Source organism: Chinchilla lanigera, unplaced genomic scaffold (genome assembly GCF_000276665.1).
Source record: "Chinchilla lanigera isolate Chin_1 unplaced genomic scaffold, ChiLan1.0 scaffold00090, whole genome shotgun sequence".
NCBI lineage: Eukaryota > Metazoa > Chordata > Mammalia > Rodentia > Chinchillidae > Chinchilla > Chinchilla lanigera.
In genome coordinates this window covers 5,593,890-5,616,068 of record NW_004955491.1, presented here as the reverse complement: position 1 = coordinate 5,616,068, position 22,179 = coordinate 5,593,890, and the positions used below count along the sequence as shown (strand labels likewise).

At 60.2% G+C, this 22,179-nt stretch overlaps 2 protein-coding genes across 3 annotated transcripts in view; both read left to right on the top strand.

Annotated features, from left to right (window-relative positions):
- The window catches only part of Iqca1l (IQ motif containing with AAA domain 1 like), a gene marked incomplete in the record, with an annotated part of 13,263 nt that extends 7,092 nt beyond the window's left edge, over window positions 1-6,171 (top strand). The window contains 13 exon segments of the mRNA XM_013504573.1: window positions 263-347; window positions 769-915; window positions 1,011-1,086; window positions 1,374-1,480; window positions 1,840-1,923; window positions 2,015-2,073; window positions 3,255-3,337; window positions 3,438-3,545; window positions 3,836-4,035; window positions 4,591-4,677; window positions 4,837-5,014; window positions 5,220-5,455; window positions 5,972-6,171. Of these exon segments, the coding sequence (XP_013360027.1) occupies window positions 263-347; window positions 769-915; window positions 1,011-1,086; window positions 1,374-1,480; window positions 1,840-1,923; window positions 2,015-2,073; window positions 3,255-3,337; window positions 3,438-3,545; window positions 3,836-4,035; window positions 4,591-4,677; window positions 4,837-5,014; window positions 5,220-5,455; window positions 5,972-6,076 (1,555 nt within the window).
- An 811-nt stretch (window positions 6,172-6,982) lies between these two features.
- On the top strand, window positions 6,983-18,446 carry Asb10 (ankyrin repeat and SOCS box containing 10). 2 transcript variants are annotated; one of them, XM_005404820.2, is made up of 6 exons: window positions 7,236-7,934; window positions 8,047-8,314; window positions 11,792-12,311; window positions 15,682-15,795; window positions 15,986-16,171; window positions 16,289-18,446. In XM_005404820.2, exons 1-5 carry the CDS (start codon window positions 7,625-7,627, stop codon window positions 16,169-16,171), a joined length of 1,398 nt encoding a protein of 465 aa, XP_005404877.1. In that variant the 5' UTR covers window positions 7,236-7,624; the 3' UTR covers window positions 16,289-18,446. The 2 variants fall into 2 exon arrangements, with proteins under 2 accessions (XP_005404878.1, XP_005404877.1); XM_005404821.2 differs by having other exon boundaries at window positions 6,983-7,329; window positions 15,986-18,446.
- The last annotated feature ends 3,733 nt before the right edge of the window (window positions 18,447-22,179 follow it).

Here is a 22,179-nt window from a genome sequence, read left to right as displayed (position 1 = left end):
ACCCACCCATCCACCCATCCACCCACCCATCCATACCCATCCACCCATCCACCCATCCATCCACCCACCCATCCATCCATCCACCCATCCATCCTCTCTTTCCACCCATCTTTCCTTCTGTCTGTCTGTCCACCCAGCCATCTGTCCACCCACTCACTCAGTCACCCATCCATCTGCCCTCCCTCGCACCTACCCACGTGTCTGTCCCAGCACCCACCCGTCTATCCAACCACCCATCTCCCCCCGTCTGATGTCCACACAGTGCCGTCACCGGCCAGTTCCCTGATTATCCAGACGAGTCACTAGGCGGTTCCTGCCTGATCTTTGCTGACAAGACTCCAGAGCAGGTACCCTGGGAGTGGGGACAGGAGGTTTTCTGTGGCAGACAAAGCCCAAGGTCACAGGGAGTAGAGAGTGTAAGCTGAGCATGGTGGTAGGTGGGAGGGTCAGCTCCAACGGAGGCAGATGTGGCCATGACAGGGGCAGATGGTGCCTAGAAAGTCGGTGTGGCTGGAAAAGACAGCCCTGACCGTGAAGAGGAAACGGTCTGGGACAGTTGTGGCTCCAGGTCCCCACGGCACAGGAGTGAGCAACAGCCTTGCTCAGAACGGCCCTTTCTCAAGGAGCCGAGAGCAGTCTACATGCTCGGCCATCTGGACCTGAGCAGAGTCCTTGGCCCCTGGAATCCTGGTCCACGCCGTCCCAGGCCACGGGCTCTCTTGCTCCTGTGAGGGTGCCTGGTCTCCAAACACCTGTCATTGGCCACAGGTGAGAATGGAACTGCAGGTGCAGCCCCAGGAGGGCAAAAAGGTGAAAGAGACGAGCAAAGACGGAGACCAGGACAAAAAAGAGGAGAAAAAGAAAGAGAAGGAAGAAAAGGCCAAGAAGGGGGTAAGGCAGCCCCTGGCACGGCGGGCGAGGCAGAACCAGGCCGGCCAGGGTGAGGGTCAAGCAGAGATGGCAACGGGCGGAGGTGAAGCGGTCCGGGTCAAAACTTGTTTCCGTTCTAGGAAGCGGAAACGATGTTGAAAGTGTCGCCCTCTAAGTTTATTCCTGGGATCAGCGCGGAACACCAGGAATACATAAGTAAGAGGGGGTGCACGGGGTATGTCAGTCGTGGGCCTTGGCCACGGGGAGCACGGGCACCTGCTGCGTGGATGTGAGGCGGCCACTGTGTTATGGAAGGATGGCGGCGATGCCCTGGGTCGGGGCGTTACGGGTTTGGGTCTGAATCCTGCGCCCACGGGCCTCGGTGAAGCCCCGGATAGGAGCGGGGCCAAGTGGGGACGGGGAGCGCCCGGTGCCAGCGTGCGCTGTGTGTGCGTGTGCGTGTGGGACTCCAGCTTCACACACCCCTCCTTTTGTGCCATCAGAAGTGTGGGCGAACCGGAATGGGAGCAAACACCCCAGCCAGAGCTTTGACCCAGAGATCCTCCGCGAGGAGAAGCAGAAGGAGGTGGAAGCGGAGCTCCGTGTGCAGGTGAGAGGCTGTGGGGGCCCCGGGGCCGCCCCACCGGGCCCTCCCCACTGCGGGCCCCTCCTCCCACCGCCTGCCCTCTCCTGCCTTCAGCTCGCCGCGGTGCCCTGTTCCTCCCCTGCAGGCCTCAAAAGCTGCCCACCCCTGCCTGGCTCGGTGCTTGCTCCACCTGCAGCCCTGGAACCCCGTCTTCCTAAGGCTCCCTCTTGTCCCCTCCCTGTCCCCCGCAGGGACAGTGCAGGGGGGGAGGGAGACAGGGTGGGTCCCTCTGCCTCTTCCCTTCCTGCCCGGGTCTTCTGTGTGAGGCCCCCTCCCTTCTGGCCGCCTGCCCACAGCCCCGGCCATGTGCCCCACACCCGCAGGTGGACGAGCTCATGCGGCAGGAGCTGAAGAGCCTCCGTCTGGCGGTGGACAAGGAGGATGGGAGGCCCATGAAGACTCCAAAGGCAGAGGAGGGGCTGCGGGCAGCCGGGAGGGCACGCAGGGGCAGGGCGGGGCAGGCGGAGGACAGTCGCCCATGGGCCTTTTCCCAAGCAGAGGAAGCCTAGCAAGAAGACTGGGAAGAGGAAGAAGGAGAAAGATCTGACGCCGAACAGGTAGCTCTGTGCCTGCCGTGCCGGGGGTGGTGCCCGTGCCCCGCCCTGGGAGGGGACCTGACCCCGGGTCCTGCTTCTGTGGCTGGGTGGCCTTGGGAGAGTCATGTCACCTCTCCGGACCCTTGGCCCTGTTCGCCAGCTTCCTGCCTTTGAAAATGAGAGTGCAGACTCAGATCTAAATAGGGCTCATGACATCCGCTGCTCCTCACAGGTCCTCCAGCCCTCGCCTCCGTTAGCTCTGTCCCCCCAGAGCCAGCCCCCCCTTGCTTCCCCCACCCTGGCACTGAGGGACCCATCCGCGCCCCTTTCCTCCGGCCCTTCTGGGGTCACCAGTCCACTGATCTCTGCCCTGCCCGCATCTCTCCCCGGGTCTCACACCCTAGAGCTGGTTTCAGGAAGAGGGCGGGGTACCCCAGTGGTGGCGTCTGGGGCATGAGACGCTGATGGGGATTGTCCCCAGGGCTGCTGGCCCTTCTTCCGTCCCCGGCATTTCGGGGGCGCCCGCTGGGGGAGACCTACCGCTGAGACAGTGGGGTGGCTGCATCTTCGGGTCCTGTTCTCTGCTGTGGGTCCTTCTGACCATGGGTGTTGGGGGGGCCCAGAAAGAATTAAAGACATCACAGTGCAGTGACCCCTGAGCGCCCCGTTTAGAGCAGCACAACCCACCATAGCTAAATGTGGGGGGTGGCCGACACGTCCATCAGCAGATGAGTGGACACGGAACACGTGGTACTGTACACAGCGCAGCGCCGCTCGGCCATAAAGGAGGGTTAATCCGAGTCCTTGGTGGGAAAGTGGAGGCACCCGAGACCATGTGAAGCGAAATAAATCAGATACACTTGAGCTTAGGCAGCGAATGGTTTCTCTTGTACGAGAAACCCAAATTATAAATAAAGAGCAAATTAGATTTTTTGCAGCTGGGCAGGGGACCGGGAGCTGGAGGGAGAGAGGCGTAAAGGGATGTAAAAAGATGTGCAGCGCACCTGCACCAGCTCCCCACGAGGAGTGTGATCACTGCGTGCAGACGTGGACCGAGGGACTGTTAAAAACTCGAAGAGGTTATCCTTTAAAAGCACATTGGGCAGGAGACCGCTGCCCCCTCTCCTCTGCCGGCAGCCCCCGCTGTCTCCCTGCCCCTCGCTCCTGATGCCCTTGGGGTCTCTTGTGTCCTCCCCTGCCAGGTCCCTGGAGTCGCTGTATGAAGAGCTTGTCATTTCTGGCCTTCTGAAGAAGAGTGACAGCGTGGCCCTGAAGGACTACATAGGTGAGCCCTCCCTGCGCCTGCCCCAGGCCGCCCAGCCGCTCGTCCAGTGTCACCCGCAGCCCCAGTCCCATTCACCAGGCCGCCCGCCCTGTCCCCTCAGGAGACTGCCTCTACCTGGGGTCTGCGCTGATGTTGGCCAACAAGCTCCCCATGCCCTCCCTGTTTGACATACGACAGAACATGGCCTTGTATGGGGTCCTCCGGCTGGGTGAGGCCTGGGGAAAGAAGGGGCCTTGCTGGGGTTCAGGTCAGGGTGACCAAGGTGGGCACAGCCAGGGTGGGCTTGCCCTCCCCAGGACCCCTGAGTCCCTGTCGGACTCCTGCCTTCCTCAAGGGCTGCTGGGCATCACCCTAGAAATTGAATGAGTCAGGCATGGTGTACACCTCTCATCCCAGCCCTTGGGAGGCTGAGGCAGGAGGAGTTCCACGAGTCAGAGGCCAGCCTGGGCTACACAGCGAGGCTCTCATCTGCCTCCTTGGGCTGTTTCCTTCCTCCAGGCTCCGCAGACATCCACTCGCTGGCCCCCCTCATCCGATCCATCCTCCTGGTGGGCCCCTCCGGTGCGGGGAAGAAGATGCTGGTCCATGCAGTGTGCACGGAAACCGGGGCCCTCCTGTTCGACTTGTCGCCTGGAAACCTGCAGGGCAAATACCCGGGCAAGGCCGGGGCGCAGATGCTCGTGCACATGGTCTTCAAGGTCTAGAGCCAGCTCCACGTTTCTGGGCCTGGGCTGAGATCACAGAGCAGGCTGGGCTTCATGCTCCGGTCACCTCTCTGCTCGTGGGGTGGGTTTCCGGTCTCCCCACCACGCCCTGCCGGGAGCTTGTTCCTCCTGAAGCCCCCGTGCTGGGGAAGGTGGGAGGCAGAGCAGTCTCTTTCCACGGTAAGATGAGGCATGGCCGGGTTTGGTGCACATGTGTCATCCCAGCACTTGGGAGGCTGAGGCAGGAGGATCGCCACATGTTCAAGGCCAGTTCTGGCTACATAATGAGTTCAAGGCCAGCCTGAATTACAAAGTGAGACCCTGTCTCAAAAAAAAAAAAACCATGAGGTGTAATGTGCTCCCCTTATCCCCACGGAAGGCAGTGACTCTGGTTTACACTGAGTGACATGGAGGTGTGCAAAGGGCTGGGAGGGTGTGGGGAGTGCAGCCGGGCCTCGAGGTCAGCCCGAACCCTGGGGTCTGACCAGGTGGGGACATGGCCCTCGCTCTGGGGCATCTTCCGTCTGATTGCTGCCCTGGCCTGTCCAGGTGGCCCGGCTGCTCCAGCCCTCTGTGATCTGGATTGGAGACGCTGAGAAAAATTTCTATAAGAAGATCCCGAAAGAGGAGAGGCAGGTGAGGAGCAGAGGCAGGCAGGGCGGGGCCGAGACACAGGCTAAGGCCTCAACCAGGCCCCCTTCTCTGGAAGGCTCGCCAGCCACTCAGGGTTGCCGTGGGGCTGGGTGTGGGCCTGGCCACCAGGCCCCAACCCAAGGTGACTCCCTTCCTGGAAAGATGGACCCGAAGCGCATCAGGAAGGACCTGGGCAAGGCCGTGCGGCTGCTGCGTCCCGGCGACCGCGTGATGCTCATCGGGACCACGGAGCAGCCGCAGCTGGCGGACATGAAGGGGCTGTGCCGGCTGTACGAGCGCATCCTCCTCGTGCCCCGGCCTGACTACGCTTCCCGCTACGGTGAGGCCCGGCACGTGGGGCTGGGCCAGACGAGCCCTCGCCCCTCGTCCCACCCCTGCCACTGCTGCCTGGGGACGGGCCGGGGCTCTCCGTCCCACGGAGAGGGGCTCTCTCCAAAGACACAGTGCTGCATCCCCCGGGCCCGGTGGAGGTGGCCGCCCCGCCGTCCCGCCCCCTCACGCCGGTGCCCTCCTGCCGCCTGCAGTGCTCTGGAAGCATCTGATAGAGGCCCGGACGCAGGTGAGCCCGAGCCTGGACCTCAGTGCCCTGGCCAGCGTGTCCGATGGCTACACGTCTGGCCACATCCTCCAAGCCAGCCAGGCGGTGCTGAACGACCGGCGGCTCCTGCAGCTGTCCAGGCGGCCTCTGGGGGCCTCAGAGTTCCTGGGGCAGCTGGCGAAGCTGGACCCTGTGTACTGTGAGGAGGAGGAGTCCCTGAAGGTGAGGCCACTGGGCTTGGGGGCCCAGGAAAGAGGCCTTGGGAGGGAAAGGGGCATGCCCCACCCCAGATGGCTGACACTGTCCTGGAGTTGTTTTGGGGTTTTTTGGTCTTTTTAGGACAGGGTCTCCCTGTGCAGTTCAGGCTGGCCTTGAGTTCACTTTGTAGCCCAGGCTGGCCTCAAACTCATAACGATCCTCCTGCCTCAGCCTCCCAAGTGCTGGGATTACAGGCGTGCCCCACCATGCCTGGCTTTGTTTTGTTTTTGAGTAGCCCAGGCTGGCCTCAAACTCACAACCATCTTCCTGCCTCAGCCTCCTGAGTACTGGGATTCCAGGAGTTCATCACCACATCTGTTTGGACTAGAGCATTTGGTGGGGAGCATGGCAAGCCCCAGCTGGGATAGGACCCCCATATTCTGAGGACAGGAGGACACAGGACCCATAGAGAGAGGAGAGTGAGGGTAGCGGAGACCTGAGGGCCGGTCTGTGGGACTAACCCCGTCCCTGCCGACCCAGGACTGGTACTTCAAGACCCCTCTGGGCAAGAAGAGCATGAAGCTTAGCAAGGACCAGGTGGAGGCTGAGGAGGCCAAGCTGGCCAAGGAGAAGAAAAGGAAGTGAAGTCGGGAGCCGATAGTGTCCACTCAGGCAGCGGTGATGGGCAGTGCCCAGGGCCCGAGGGACGGGCAGAAATACAAACGCCAAGGTGGCAGAGACACTGTCTCATCTGTCATCCGTCCTGCGCTCTGCCTCGCCCTGCCCTGTTCTGCCCAGCCTCCTCTGCCCACTTCCCTCTGCCCGTGCCCACATCCTGCCTTCGGGCGGCCACCCGACACCCCCGTCCTTGCCAGCTTGCTGTGCCGGCCTCCAGCTCCTTTGCACCTTGAGGGGCTTGAAGGAGAAGCGGCAGGGAGGGAGGGAGGAAGGAGGAGAGGGGAGGAGGAGGGGTGCGGCGAGCAGAGCGAGGCCGCTGTCCCCCTCCCAGCCCCACCGCTGCAGCTCCCTGCGTGACCCGGGCCTCAGTTTCCTCCCTGTGCCGGCTTGGGCGAGTCCGGTCCAGCGACTCACTGATGGCCCTCTGCCCGAGTTCCACTGTTCCCGCAGACAAGGCTGTGGCCGAGGGCGGGAGGGCGGGAGGGGCTGGGTGGCTGCGGGGACAGAGGGGTCTGTGCCAGGCCCGAGCGCAGGCGGAACCTATGCCCTCTCGCTGCCGTCTTCACCTCCTCCCCCAAAGACCCTCCTGCGCCACATCTGTGTGCGCCCTCTGTCCCCCAGCCAGAGGGTACAGGTGCGTTTGCAGGGCGCCCTTGCTTGGGCCGGGCTGGGTCAGGAACTCCGGGGAGCCCCAGTGCTCTCTGGGAAGAGGCAGAGGGGCACACGGGTGGGCACCTGGGGGAGGGGCAAATGGCTTCCTTCCCTGGTCACCCTCCCCGTTCAGCTCCTCCCAGCCGGGCATTGGGGCAGGGCCAGCAGGGCTATTTATGGGGCTATTTATAGCGGGCCTGCGTGTGTGCCCTGCTGCTTCCACGCTGGCCCCGCTGGGCGAGAGCCCCGCCCCCGCCCCATCCACCCCCGGAGTCTCCCTGAGGCCTGCTGCTCCGGCTTCCTCGTCCGGGACCCGGCCATGCCCAGGGAACGGGGCTCCCCGGCCCTGGGGGGACACCGTCTGGGGCACTTCCTCTCGGCCCCTGCCGGCCCGGCCTGGGGGGCCCCTGCCTGGCCTTCGCCGTTGCCGTGCCGGGACATGGCCCTGCAGAACGCGCTCTATACCGGGGACCTAGCAAGGCTGCAGGACCTCTTCCCCCCGCACAGCACGGCCCACCTGCTGCTGCAGAGCCAGGCCGCGGAGCCCCGCTGGAGCAGCCGCCAGAGGGGTGAGGGGCCGCCCGCGGGGGGCGTACGGCCAGGGCTGGGCTGACCACTGCAGGACAGAGCCCGAGCTCCGGGAAGAGGCGAAGCCCCTGGTTGCTGCTCCCCACCACAAAAACCTTGGCCCAGAAGGGAAGTCATGTGGAGCCCAGAATAGCTCCTGCCGGACCTCGTGGCCAGGCCGGGCTCCAGCTGGGAGCGCAGCGGCCCCGGCCTCCGTCGCTCCGCGTTGCCCTCCTCTCGCCCTCGCTGCCCGTGGCCTCGGCCTCTCCTCCACCGCCTCTTGCCCTTCCTAAGCTCATGAGCTGGTCCCCGGAACAGTGTCGGGGGCAGGGACAGCCCCGGGGTGACACACACGCCCTCTGTGCCAGGCTGGTGGAAAGGCCCGGCAGAGGCTCTGAGGAGCCCCCCGAGTCTGGCCCAGGACCCATCGTCACCCGCACGGCCTCGGGACCTGCCCTCGCCTTCTGGCAGGCGGTGCTGGCGGGGGACGCGGGCTGTGTCTCCCGCATCCTCTCAGACTCCAGTACCGGCCTGGCTCCCGATTCCGTCTTTGATACCAGCGACCCAGAGCGGTGGAGGGATTTCCGCTACAACATCCGCGCTCTGAGTACGGGCTGAGGTCCTGGGGTCCAAGCAGGGCGGGGGCTGCGGGCCGAGCTCGGGGCCCCCTTTGCCTGTGCCACTCTTAGCCTCTGAGGCCCGTGTCCCTCTCTCCCTAGGACTCTGGTCCCTGACGTACCAGGAGGAGCTGACCACCCCGCTGCACGTGGCGGCCAGCCGTGGCCACACGGAGGTCCTGCGGCTGCTGCTGCGGCGGCGGGCTCGGCCCGACAGCGCCCCCGGGGGCCGCACCGCCCTACACGAGGCCTGCGCGGCCGGTCACACCGCCTGCGTCCACGTGCTGCTGGTGGCAGGCGCGGACCCCAACCTCCCTGACCAGGATGGGAAACGCCCCCTGCATCTCTGCCAGGGGCCTGGCACCCTCCAGTGAGTGACCCCCACCCGCACCCTGGCCCCGCTGGGGGAGGCAAGGAGACTGCTCCGGGAGGCCGGGACAGGTTGGGGACGGGCAGGCGTTGCGGGCTGGGGTAGAGGGGCCGGGAAGCACCTACTGCCCATCCCCCACCCCCCACTCTCGGCCCCCCAGGCGTATCCAGGGCTGTGGCAGGGCGCCAGCACCAGGGCCTGCCCTGAGGAAATCATCTAGATCCACCGAGGATAGGTGATGTTGCAGTGAGGTCTTAATCCTCGCTGAGCTGAGCTGATGTCCCAGCCGCCGTCGTAAGCACGTAGGAGCTAAGCCCTGGTCCTGCCCTCGGGGAGCTTGCTGTCCGGGGACCCAGACACCGAAGGACAGAGGGGCCGTAAGGCCGTGCTGTGGGCCCAGTGGGCAGGCAGCTCTGGACTCACAAGCAACCGACAGCCACACCCACACACGGCATGATATTTCCTGTAAGGCATGTTCCTCTGCAGGACCTAAGCAATTCCGATCCGTGTTTAAGGGACCTGGACTTCAGAAATTTTAGTGAACACAGAATCCAGGCAAAGGCAGCCCCAGCGAATCTCTGAACAAATTCCATACGCAGCACAGGCCCCGCTCAACCCTGACGCCACCCCTGCCCAATTTTACGTCTTGCCCTTGAAAAGCACCATGCTGCCCACCCTTCGGGCCCTGGCCGGGTACCTTGTCCCTCTTGTTAACCCGAGCCACCTCCAAAGGACCCCCTGGGGGCCTAGTGATGTTAGGGTCGAAAGTGTGCTCCATACCTACCTGGGTCAACAGGAATTTAACGTGAAGCACAGGAGCTGGGGATTTAGCTCAGTGGCACAGTGCCTGCCTGGCAAGCACAAGGTCCTGAGTTCGATTCCCGGTACCGGAAAACAAAACAAAACAAAAAAAAACCGTGAAGCACGGACAAAGTTGAAAACTTTCTAGTAGCCCAATCAAAAAGTGAAAAAGAGCCGGGCGTGGTGGCGCACTCCTGTAATCCCAGCACTCGGGAGGCTGAGGCTGGAGGATCATTGCGAGTTCGAGACCAGCCTGGGCTACAAAGTGAGCTCACAGCCAGCCTGAACTGCACAGTAAGACCCTGTCTCAAAAAGACAAAAAAAAAAAAAAGTGAAAAAGAGCTTGCTATGATAGTGCACCTCTGTAATCCCAGCTACTTGGGAAGCTGAGGCAGGAGGATTGCGAGTTTGAGCCCAGCCTGAGCAGCATGGCAAGACCCTACCTCAAAATTTAAAATAATAATCATAGTAATAAAAAAGGCTGGGCTATAACTCACAGTTCCCAGGGTTCCATCCCCAGTACTAGAAAAAAGAAAAGGGAAAAATAGGTTCATTTTAAAAATTGTGGTAAAGTACGCATAGCAAAATTTATCATTTTAACCATTTAAAATTGTACAGTTCAGCTCTGTAGCATTAAATAGTAACTTCCCATGCCCTCTGGCAACCACTGTTCTACTTTCTCATTTCTTGCTTCATTTTGTTTTTGAGACAGGGTCTTGCTACACTACTTAGGTTGTGTAGTTTAGGATGACCTTGAACACACAGTGATCCTCCTGCCTCAGCCTCCTGATTGCTACCACACCCAGCTGTACTTTTTGTCTCTATAAATTTGACTACTCTGGGGACCTCATCTAAGTGGATTTTTTCAGTATTTGTCCTTTCATGCCTGGTCTCTTCCACTTAGCATAATGTCCTTGGGGTTCATCCATGCGGTGGCAGGGGTCAGAATCTCCTTCCTTTTCAGGGCTGTGTGCTATTCCATTGATAGTAGATACCACATTTTGTTTATCCATTCATCTGTTGATAGGTATGTGGGTTGCTACCATATTTTGGCTATTGTGGATAAAGCTGCTATGACACTAGCTATACACGTATCTAAGAAACAGGTGACATTCATTTTAATATATTTTATGTAACAGTATTTTCAAAATGTTAATCATTTCAACATGTAATCAAGGGGCTGGGGATTTAGCTCAGCAGCACAACGCCTGCCTTGCAAGCACAAGGTCGAGAGTTTTATTTCTGGTATGGAAGAAAAATAAAATAAAACAAAACAAACAAAACAAAAAAACAAAATCAACATGTAATCAATATAAAATCAGGTTTTTTTGTCTCTTTCAGACAGGGTCTCTCTATGCAGCTCAGGCCGGCCTTGAGCTCACTTTGTAGTCAGTATGCTTTTTACCTTCTTTTCTTTTGTCTTTTTTGAGACGAGGTGTCGCTATATAACTCAGACTGGGCTTGAGCTCACTTTGTAGCTCAGGCTGGTCTCAAACTTGCAACGATCCTCCTGCCTCAGCCTCCTGAGTGCTGGGATGATAGGCGTGCACCACCACACCTGGCTTTTACCTGCTTTTTATATACCAAGTCTTCCGCGTTGGTGTGTGTTTAACACCCGGAGTACACGTCCGTTCGCACTGGCCACACTGCAGAGGTTAGCACCCCAATGCACAGCTGCCTGTGGGACAACACAGCTCCGTGTAACCCCATCTTCTTAGTTCTGGCCACGTTTCAGCCCAGTCATAATCATTCCTTCCTTTACTAAGTACACAAATGTATTTTAAAAATTACTATGAGTTGGGTGCTGTGGCACACACCTGTAATCTCAGCACTCTGGGAGGCTGAGGCAGGAGAATCGCAAGTTCAAGCCCAGCCTGGGCAACTTAGCAAGACCCTGTCTCAAATTTAAACAAACAAACAAACAGGTGAGGCCATAGCTTGGTGCAAATGTCCTGAGTTCAGCCCCCAGAAACTCCTCATGAGGTCCTGTGGTCGCAGACTGTCCCCGTTCCACGCATATAGAGACGGGCGCGGGAGACGAGCTCTCACGCTGTGGCCCTGGGTGCTGGTCACCAGCCCGCACCGCCCCCCAGTGCCATCATGAGCACAGTGGTGGTTTGGGTCCTGGTGCTGGGCATCACTAGCCCCATTTCTGTCTTGTCCACTGCCAAGTACCAGGCGGAGCCCCGCCTCCCATCCCGGCCACGGTGCCCCGCAGCGCCTGGGCCCGCTCTTAGCTGTGTCAACCACACAAGATGCTCAGACCTTAACCGCCTCTGTGACCTGAGTCCTGAGAGTCCCCCAGGTCTGTGGCGAGGCCCGGAGAGGATGCAGCACCGGCCATCTGGCAATTGCTCGTGACCTTGGTTCCCACGGAAGAGGCAGAGGATGACTCCTGCAGAAAGTATTTGGGCTTTAAAAAGGCCATGAAGCCCGATGTGCTGGCACGCACCCATAATTCCCCCATTCAGGAGGCTGAGGCGGGAGGATTGCTGAGTTGGAGGCCAGCCTGAGCTACATAGCGAGGCCTATCTCAAAAAGACCAAAACTCAAGCACGATAAATAAACAAATCCTGCGGAATGCTGCTGGGATGACCGGGGACAGTTCGCTGTGTGCAGAGCAGCGGGAAGGTGGGGCCCGCCCCCACGTTCCTCCACCACTCTCACCCTTCCTAGGTGTGCAGACCTGCTGCTCAGGTTCGGGGCGCGAGTAGACGGTCGGTCTGAGGAGGAGGAGGAGACCCCCTTGCACACGGCTGCCCGGCTTGGCCACGTGGAGCTGGCGGACCTGCTGCTAAGACGGGGTGCATGTCCCGACGCCCGCAATGCTGACGGCTGGACGCCGCTGCTGGCTGCCTGTGACACGCGCTGCCCGTCCCCCGCCGACGCCGAGACCGCCTCGGCCCGCTGTTTCCAGCTGTGCCGCTTGCTGCTCTCGGCGGGGGCAGATGCTGACGCCGCCGACCAGGACCGGCAGCGGCCCCTGCACCTGGCCTGCCGCCGTGGCCACACGGCCGTGGTGGAGCTGCTGCTGTCCTGTGGCGTCAGTGCCAACGCCATGGACTACGGGGGCCACACGGCCCTGCACTGCGCTCTGCAGGGCCCGGCCGCGGCCCTGGCCCAGAGCCCGGAGCACGTGGTGCGCGCTCTGCTCAACCACGGTGCTGTCCGAGTGTGGCCGGGCGCCCTGCCTAAGGTACGGGGGCTGCGGGCGGGGAGGGAGCGCCGTGCGGAGGGCACGGACACCAAGGCCCGTGCCGCAGCTGCCTCTGCCATTCAGCCTGGGCCACGTGGGGACGCAGATTAGGTGCTTCCATCTTCCATTGCTAAGAGGGGAAAAGGCCAGGACTCAGAACAACGAAGTGTGTGCATGTGTGCGTGTGCGTGTGTGGACACACATGGTACACGTGGACTGAGCGGGTGTCAGATGCGTGTGGTGACAGTGGGTCACAAAGGATCCGAATGACAGAAGAGGCGGGACAAATGTGGGCAGCAGGGACTGCTGCAGGGCTTCCTCAGGGGCAGGTGCTAAAGGACGGGGCTCCCACGGTGCTCGGAGTGCATGAGGGACATGCTGGACTGGGCGAGGCTCCCCAGGGTGGAGCATGAGCCCCGTTCCCGGGCTCCTGAGCATCTGTGATGACACAGGGTCCCGCTTGCCGAGCGCGTGGCAGGACACATGCCCGGACCAGCTGCACTGCCCTCGTGGCTGTGCAAGCGCCTTTTGCTGTCATTTTTCAATTTATATCTTACTTTGTCAGTTTCCCCGACGTGCATTCCACAGAAGCCAGGTGCTGAGGATCCCTGGTGGGGGGCCTGGTCCCCTGTGGTGTCTGGCCTGGAGGCGGCTGTATAACATCTCAGACGGCCTGGCCTGCGGGGAGGACACCCGCTCTCCGAGGAGATGGAACTGGCCGTCTGGAGGGTGGCAGAGGAGTCTGGCCCTGCAGGGCATTCCTCCCACCCAGCCCCGCCCCGCCCTGGGCCAGCCCTGCTGTCCTTGCCTCTCCCCTCTGCCCACAAACCCAGAAGCATCTGTCTGGATTCCTAAGCAAGACCAAATAATTAAACAGCCCGAGAGTTCGGCAGATTGGTCTCCCCTTTGGGAAAATACAAGAAAATCAACAATTAACACTAATTAATCTCCTATTAACACCAGATAATTAGGAGACGAGCAATTCCCTGTAATCTGACGGCGGCTCTGACAGCTAATGATTTCCCTGCCAGGCGGGGCAGGAGGAGGACTTGGCACTGCCAGTTGGTTTTCCGGGACCCCACTCCTGTCCGACCCCATCAGCTTGTCTGTGGGGACAAGGAGACCGGCAAAGTGCCCGCTGTCCTTTCCCTAGTGGAGCCAGACACGCTGCCGTACCCAGGTACCCAGCAAGGTGCTTACTCTCTCTGGTCGCGTTTCCTCATCTGCAAACACAGACGGGACAGTTTGCCAGCTCCGCGGGGCTGGCGTGGGGCATGGGTGCACAAGCCTGAAGCTCGGAGGCAGCCCGCCTACAGCTAGCGCCCATTGTGCTGGCTTGTGTTACTCTAAGGGACACGGTGGGTGTGGTGAGCGGCCAGGCATCTCCATGCAGGGAACTTCAGGTGCAGGAGGGTGCGGGTGGGTTGGGGCACGTGCGGGCTTCCCGGAGGAAGCTGGGTGGCCCTTGGCCAGGGAGGAGGAAGAGGCAGGCATCTCCAGTGGGGTGGGCATCCTGGGCACAGATGGAGCTGTCCTTTCCTGGCTCTGAGGAGGAGAAGGGAGAGGCCAACCTGGGCTAGAACACCAGGCCAGAGCTGCTCCGGGAAGCACCATGCAGGGCCAGATGAAGGAGCACAGGCCTGGGCATGTGGGGCGCTTGCTCCAGGGCCCCCCATGTTCTGGACAAGGCCTGGCCTTCCACCTGCTCCCACTGCCACCAGGACAGCCCATGGAGGCAGGGGCTCAAGCCAGGGACATTGTGGGGAGGCCTGTGGGTCGGGCACGTGACGGCTCTTGGCCAGGGTCCAGTGCCCAGGGTCACTGCCTGTCACTTGAGGTCCTGCAAGAGACGGAGGCATGGGCAAGCATGGCGTGGGCGCCGTGGCACCTGTGGGGGCATGCCTGCCTCTTTTTTTTTTTTTTGTCTTTTTGAGACAGGGTCTCGCTGTACAGTTCAGGCTGGCTTGAGCTCACTTTGTAGCCCAGGCTGGTCTCAAACTCGCAACGATCCTCCTGTCTCAGCCTCCCGAGTGCTGGGATTATAGGCGTGCGCCACCACACCTGGCCAGGGCTGCCTTTCTGAGCACCCTCCCAGGCTGCCCCATGGCAGGTCTTGCCACTTTGCCATCTCAGAGATCATCCCATCTAGGAAGAGCCCTTGAGTCCACACCGGGCACACGGGAGGCCATCAGGCAATATCTCCGCAGTGGTAATGGATCTGTTCTCAGAACTCTGCATTGCTGCCATGAGCATCGGGCCTCTGCTTGCCCCTCCGCCCCCCAGTGCCTCAGCGCCTGAGCCCCTCTGTGACTCCCTCCACCACCGCCTCTCCTACAGCTGTCTCTAGCCTGCTCGGCACTGGGTGGATTCTGCTTTACACAGTGATCTTTCATCTGCTCAGGAGCTCGGTCACAGGTCCGGGACCCCTCTCCAGCCAGCGGAAAAGCCCACTCAGAGCCCCGTAGAGGTAGATGGGAGGGCAGGACGGCGTAGTTGTTAAGGGTAAGAAGCCCTGTGCCTGCTTAGGCTGCGGGAAAGACAATTTGAGCACGTTGTCTTTCTGTGCCTCAGTTTCTCTTGTCTGTAAAATGTAGACAATAACAGTCCATGCCCTGTGGGGATGAGGGCCAAGCGTTCATACGTGCAGAGTGCTAAGACAAGCATCCGGGGTACGCTATGCAGAGCAGATGTGCTAGCTGCGGGGCTGGGCATGTAGCTCACCCCCAGCAGCCCCCACCAGAGAAGAAAAAGAACTGTTAGTGTTGTAGCAGTCTCCTGAAGCTGCCACCACTAAGTCCTACAAACCGGGTGACTTAGAGAAACAGATGGGGGGTGTGGACGGGGTGGGTCCCCTCTGGGAGCTCTGACATGCTACCCTGGCTCTTCCCAAGCGCCTCACAGTTGCCCACAACCCGAGGTGTCACTCTGCTGTCTGCCTCTTTGTCACACGGCCTTCTCTGTGTATGTGTCTGTGCCTCTGTTTCATACAGACAGGATTAGGCCCCAGTGATCTCACTTTGACTCCATTCCATCAGCAGGAGGGCTGGGGATTTAGCTCAGCGGCACAGCACCTGCCTGGCAAGCGAGAGGTCATGAGTTCAATTCCCGGTACCGGAAAAAAACAAAAACAAAAACAAAAAAAACATGTGCAGGGATCCTATTTCCAAATGAGGTCACAGAGGGCTGGGACGTAGCTCAGTGGCACAGCGCCTTCCTGGCCAAATGAGGTCACATTCCTAGGTACCAGGCTTAGGACTTCCGTTTAGCTTTTGTGGGAAGGGAAGTCCACCTCCAGCAGCTGCTGTGGAGCTGTCTGGTCACCCTGTGTGGGCCCACGGTGGTGGGGCTGGCACGTCTCTGCCTCCTCCAGGTCCTGGAGCGCTGGCATTCATCCCCGAGGACCATCGAGGTCCTGATGAACACCTACACCGTCGTGAGGCTTCCCGAGGAGGCGGTGGGCCTGATACCTCCCGAAACGCTGCAGGTCAGACTCCAGCCTGGCACCTCGAGATTCCCACCCCCTAAAGGGCAGCCCTGTTGGTCCCCCATAGAAAAGACCCAGGGACCTGCTCCCTCCCCAAGGAGATGTCACAGGGTGCGTTGTAAGAGGTTCCTAGAGGTGCCCTGCAGGCCCCCTGTCACCTGTCCTTGCTGAGCCCTCCCTCTGCCCCCAGAAGCACCGGCGCTTCTACTCTTCGCTCTTCGCCCTGGTGAGGCAGCCGCGGTCCCTGCAGCACCTGAGCCGCTGTGCACTGCGCACACACCTGGCGGGCTGCCTGCCCCTTGCCTTGCCCCGCCTGCCCCTGCCACCCCGCCTGCTCCGCTACCTGCAGCTCGAGTTCGAGGATGTGCTGTACTAGGTGAGAGCGCTGGGCTCCGGGGATGGGCAGGAGGCAACAGAGGGTTGGGGGCGGGCCCTCACCTGAAGCAGCTGGCGGGGGCCAGCGGACACTCGGAAGCCAGGCCTCTCCTTCCAGATGTGCACCGCCTGTGGCCCTGAAGCAGGTGGCCCAGCCCGAAGCAGGTGGCCCCGTTGGCAGCAGGTCCCTCTCCGCGGGGTTCTGATCCCCACCAGAGAGAGGTGGACACGTCACAGCGGCCAGGTGACATCTGATGAAGACAGAGCTAGTGACATTTTCATGGGGCTCCCCAAGCCCCCCCGCCCCAGGCTGCGCAAACCCTGTGTGCACATTAAAATCTCCAGGCCGTTCGGTGCTTTCTCCAACAAGCCGTGCTCAGGCCGGCTCCCTGGCAGGGGCCGTCGGGGTGGGCACTTGCCGGGTCCCCTCCCTGCTCCCTTTGCCATCCACGAGATGTGGCGGAGGACCAGGCCAACCTGTGGCGCACCTCTCGCCCCATGAGATAGCGAATCGCCACCGAGTAAGAGTGTTTTGGCAAAGGCCTGAAGAATGGGTGGAGCGGAGGGGAATGGACGGTAAAAGACGGAGGGGAGCTGTCTGCACAGACCAGCCAATCAAGTGCACTGTGATCCGTGACGTCAAGGGTAGCTGGACAGTTCCCGGGCTCCGGAATGCGCATGCACTGGAGCTGCAACTTTTCCCTCCAACAGCTGTGGGCAAGGCTGAGGGGCGGGGCCTGGTGGGGCGGGGCCTGGTGAGAGGGCGGGGCAGGGGCTGTGGGCGGGGCTGTGTATGGCCGGAGGGGCGTGGTCCGGGCGAGAGACGGGTTCCAGAGAAGATCTGAGTTCGAAATCTGAGACGGCGGGGCGCGGACAAGCAGAGAGGAAGTGAGCGCCGTGGAGGGGCCGGCCCGCCTGGGCTTCAGGTGCTGGCTCTAGGACCGCCCGAGGCGAAGACGCTGGGCCAGCCCGCCCCACATATAGTTCTCTCGGGGATGGACGGCGGGGCCTGGGATGGGCTTTCCAAGGTGTCTGCGGGGGACAGGCCGCGGGCGCCTGCTGGGGTCACTTGAGAGACCGCCTCTAGTTCCCGCGGCAGGTGAGGGCCCGGTGCTGGTTTGCTCCTTGCACAGCTGAGTTCCAGGCCTCCGAGGCGCGGAGTGCCTGGGATCCCCGGCCTTGTCCAGGTATCTCACGGGAGAGGCGAGGGAGACACCGAGGGCGGTGTGACAGAGCCTGGGAACTATTTCAAAGAGTGACAAGGAAACACACTCATTAAGGAGGTGACTTAACTGAGATCTGACGACGAGCAGCCAGGCCTGTGTGTGGAGGAAGAGCAGGAGGGCTCCCTGAGCAGTCAGAGGTCTTAGAAGAGCACTTTGAGCTAGGTATAGGGGAACCTGCCTGTGATCCCAGCATCTCAGAGGCTGAGGCAGGAGGATCGCCAGTTTAACTCTACCTGAGCAATTTATCCAGACCCTGTCTCCAAAAGTGCAAAGTCCTTAGGTTGAATCCCTGGTTCCACCAAAAAGAAAAAAAATCACTTTGGCTGGCTGCTGAGCAGCTTGGGGTAGAGAAGGCCAGAGAGAATCAGAGAGACCTGTTGGGGGTGACTGCAGCAGTTCAAGCAAGAAATGGCGTAGTAAGTAGTAGACAAGGCTTGGGGTCCTTTGGGGGAACTGGTGGAACAACTGTGGGGCTGGGGGGGCCTTAGGATGGCTTTGGATGGATGGAGGTAGAGGTGTTTGTCCAAGGGGCTCTGAGCTCAAAAAGAGGGGGAGAGACGACCCCTCGCCATCCCTGGACAGGAGGGGATGACATGAAGTTCATGAGACTTGCATCCCTGCCACCCTGAGCCTGGAAGGGACCACGGAGGGGGAGGGGGCCCCTGTGCGCCAGGACCACCTGCCAACTGGGCAAGGGACACCCCACATCTTTTGGGGAACGGCTGGGACTTGTTAATGGAGCAGACCTGGGGCTGGGGCCTTCCCTGTCTTTTGGCCTGAACAGCTGGACAGATGATGGTGCTAATTCCTAAGGTGGAGAGGCAGGACCGGGAAAGTCAGAGGGTCTGTGCTGGCTCTACTGGAGCTGCCTGGAGGCCTCGCAGGGGCTGTGTTCAAAGGCCGTGTGGACCTCGGAATCCGGAGCGCCAAGGGGAGGGCAGGTCGGGGTGAATACATGGGGTTCACTGGCTTCAAAAGCTGTTCAAGAAGTCCTGACTCAGGGGACACCTTTTCTGAAGATTCTGCTTATAAAGTTTGTTTGAAATTCTATTTTAGTCCTTCCACTCTTCTTGTTTTTGTTTGTTTGGTTTTGTTGACAGGACATCACCATGTAGCCCAGGCTGGCCTCGAACTTGTAATCTTTCTGTCTCAGCCTCCTGAGCACTGGGATTACAGGTGTTCACCGCCATGTCCGGCTCAGTCCATCCACTCTTGTGCGCTCATTCTGTGCTTCCTGAGCCCCAGGTGTTAGGCGCTAGACACAGGGCTGTGCGTGAGACGTTCCTGCTGTCCGGGAATTCTCAGTCGATCCCAGAAGCACTTCGGGAATTTACAGCACAAGGAGCAGAGAATGGAAGGCAGAGCGCCGGTGGGAGAGGGGCTGAGGGCAAAGAGGAAGGCGAGGGCTGGGGGTCCGGGAAGGCTTCACAGGCAGGGTGCCTGCGCTCAAGGGATGAGAGGGGAGGGGCTCGCTCCCTGCACGGAGGGTGCTGGGGGGCGGAGGGCGGAGCAGGGAGGGAAGGAAAGGCGGCGGTGCCGTGGTCACTACGTGGAGGCCGTGCCTAACACTGTCTGTCTACAAGGCGATGCCGGGCGTTCCCTCTGGGGTCAGCCGCCAGACACTGGCAAGTCAGGGAGCCTCCTCCCCAGCCTCCTGGCTGTCGGTCCCGCGGGCCCAGAACCTCTCCCCGGTAATTGCTTTCCATAATGTGTTTGCTCCAAACCAATTTCACGCCTCCGTGAGGACTCCGCCCTGCACCGGAGGCGCGGACCTCCCCACCACCAGCCTGCCCGCGTGTGCACGCGTGGGCTCACACACAGCACACATGCAGGGCGACAGATGCACTGGCACAGCAAAAATGCAGGAGCCTACACGCACGCACACCAGACTTTAAGACACTCGTGTCCAATCCCGCCCCGCTCGGCGCCCAGAGCTTAGCCCGCTCTCCGGGCGCGTTCCTTTGCCCTGCGCACGTTCCCCTGCCTAACGCCAGGGGTCGCTGCAGCAGCCCGCGCCTCCCTCGCGGTGACTGCAGTCGCGCGCTGCTGCCAGCAGAGGGGACCCGCGCGCAGAGCCCGGCGCTGCCCACAGTGCGCGGACGCTGTCCCGCCAATGAGCGAGCCCGAGGTGTGGACCTGTTGGCTCCGACTTCAGAACACTTTGCTCGTTGTTAGCATCCCAGGCGGGGATCCCAGTGCCTGGAGAGGGCGGGTGATGAGGTCCGACACAACCAGACGAGTTCCGTTCGGGGATGCGGGAGGAGAACCGGAGTTTCCGGCCGGAAAGGAATTTGCGAGCCACAGCATCTGTCCTTGGTACTGATGGCGGAGAAAGCGACGGTGCTGGGGGAGCCGCCGATCTTCGGGAAGCCGAGTCCTCCTGTTCTGGGCCACTCTGCCCTTGGCCTGCGCACGGCTGGAGGAGCTCATTACGGACGGCATCTCCGCGTATTCACGGGATCCGTGGCTTTTGGCTGAAAAGTACAAAGTAATCAGTGTCTTGCACACAAGGGGAAGCGGGAGGAGGCCCAAGTCCCCTGGTCCGGCGAGGGGCGGGTCCTTTTACTTCCAGAAATGGGCTTTGCATTTGCCACGTGGCCTCCGACCCACACTGGAAGAATATGAATACTGAGTGTCAAGGACCCCGAAAAGCTACACTTCATGACCCCAGCGTGGCAACGGGACAGATTGAACGTACATGGGTTAGAATACACAGTGTAGCACACAAGGTCTCACAAGGGCAAGCCACACAGGTCAGTACCAAGTCCCCAAGGTCTCGCTCGTCTCAGTGCAGAGATGGTGACCCACCCACCAAGCTATAACCCTGTATTCTCTCTGCCTGCTTGAATGAAGAGTCCACTTTTCCTCATAGCTTTGAGCAGTAGCTCTTGTCATGAGCTAAGTGACATCTTCAAGATCAGAGACTCTTTACGCTTGACAATGCAGGGTCCGTTCTGTACCACCAGTGAGTGACAGGCTTCCTTAAGTGGCCCTTTACTGGTGAGCCTGGCGGAAGGGCAGTTTCAATATATGTCCTTTTGAGCTTTTGGAATTTTGTACTGTCTGATTTTATTACCTATGCAAAAACTGAATGTAATTACTTTTAAAAATGGTTCTTCTTCATGCTTTATTTGATTGGCTCAGAAACTGCTCATCCGGCTTTAATTGCAGTGATTGTAGCCGAACTTCTCTCCAGGATTTATCAAGTCAATAAGCCCCTCTTATGTAGCCAACCCTGTAAAACCATCACCCCAAGCACTTGACCTCACACTTTGTAAGTACAACGCACTTCTGAGGTCTGGTCCTCCATGTCAGCGTGGTGAAGTGCTTGGTTAATTTCACAGAGTTGTTCTGAAGATTATATTTAGACAGACTTCATCCTACCGCTTTAACGGTGAGTTAGGAGTTCCCAGAACCAAGGGACATCTTCCTTCTCTGTGGTGAATGTTCCCCCAGACTTGTCCCTTAGAAGTTTCTCTGAGTTTAACAGAGAGCCCAAGGTGGATCAGAACTGCTCGAAAGTGACACTGTACCATTCACTTCGCTGGTGATTTGCCGATGGAGGAATAGCCCAAGAAAGGTCCCTTCTTGAGCCACCCTCTTCCTCAGGATCATACTGAGGACCGTGCCTTCCAGAGTGCTGATTTTAAAACCGTCAGCCTGACGACTGTGTTCACAAGACCAACACTCCTGATCAGAACAAATGTCATTAGGACTCAGGGTCCCTCCTGCCCTGTTCTGTCCCAGTAGGGCAGCTCTGGGGCTCTGGGCATAAGGATTTTTCCTCACCTGGGCCACACCCTTCTCCCTACCTGATGTGTGTCTTTGTAAACCCGCCTGGTTTTGCTCTTCTTTATTTTAACCAGCTCCACTCTCCCTGGCCCCACCTGAATCCAGTCTGCAAGTGCCCGCGTGATGCCCACTCTACCCGGCCAGGTTGGCCCAGCCCCTCTGCTGTCATCCCGCCCGTCTCTAGCCCGGTCTTACCCGATGACCTGAGCTGCCTATGTAGCCAAAGTGCCGGTGACTTTTGCCTGTGGATTGACAACTCCACTGCTGGGGGGGGCGGGAATCATAAAAGGCGCCACCATTTCTGTGTCTGAGAATGGGGGAGGTGAGCAGAGTCATCTGCAATTAGTGGATAATTAGCGTTGCTGACCCTCGGGGCTCATCAGCGCTCCTGGGGCCGGCCCCCAGCAATCAGCCAGGGCAGGTCGAGAGTGTCAGGCCCGGGAATGAATAGGGCTCATCAGCGGCGCGGGAGCCGGAGCCAATCAGGGAAATTAATAGCAGGAGAGGGAGAGAGCGAGTGAGGGAGACTTGAGAGACAGACAGACAGACAGACCGACAGACAGGAAATAAAGCTAAGGAATGAGGGGGGGGAAGAAAACAGTAAGACCGACTGGGATAGGGGATGAGAGACGGAAAAAGCTAATCAAATCAGAGGAACAGGAACAAAAACGAGGCTGGAGGGGAGCAGCGTGAGGGGAAGGAAGCGATGGTAGAGGATGGGAGGAAGGTGGCGGGGGCGAGGTGGAGGAACGGTGAGTGCTTGGCGGGGCGGCACTCGAGGAAACGACGCGCAAGGCCGGAGGAAGGGGTTAAGGGAAGTTGGCCCGGAGGAGCGACCGGCTAGTGCCCGGGGAACAGAGGCCAGGGATGAGGCCGAGCGGGTGGAAGGCTCCGCGGGCAGGAAGAGGCCCCGACCCCGGCCGGGCTCCGGGCCGCGCCGAGCGATCGCGCTCGTTCCTGCCGCGGAAGCGCGCGGAGGGGGCGGGGCGCG

Coding starts and splice junctions, on each gene's coding strand:
- Asb10 (XM_005404820.2), top strand. CDS start 7,625: ATGAGCTGGTCCCCGGAACAGTGTCGGGGGCAGGGACAGCCCCGGGGT. Junction 7,935..8,046: donor CTACAACATCCGCGCTCTGA/GTACGGGCTGAG, acceptor CTCTCTCCCTAG/GACTCTGGTCCCTGACGTAC. Junction 8,315..11,791: donor CAGGGGCCTGGCACCCTCCA/GTGAGTGACCCC, acceptor CACCCTTCCTAG/GTGTGCAGACCTGCTGCTCA.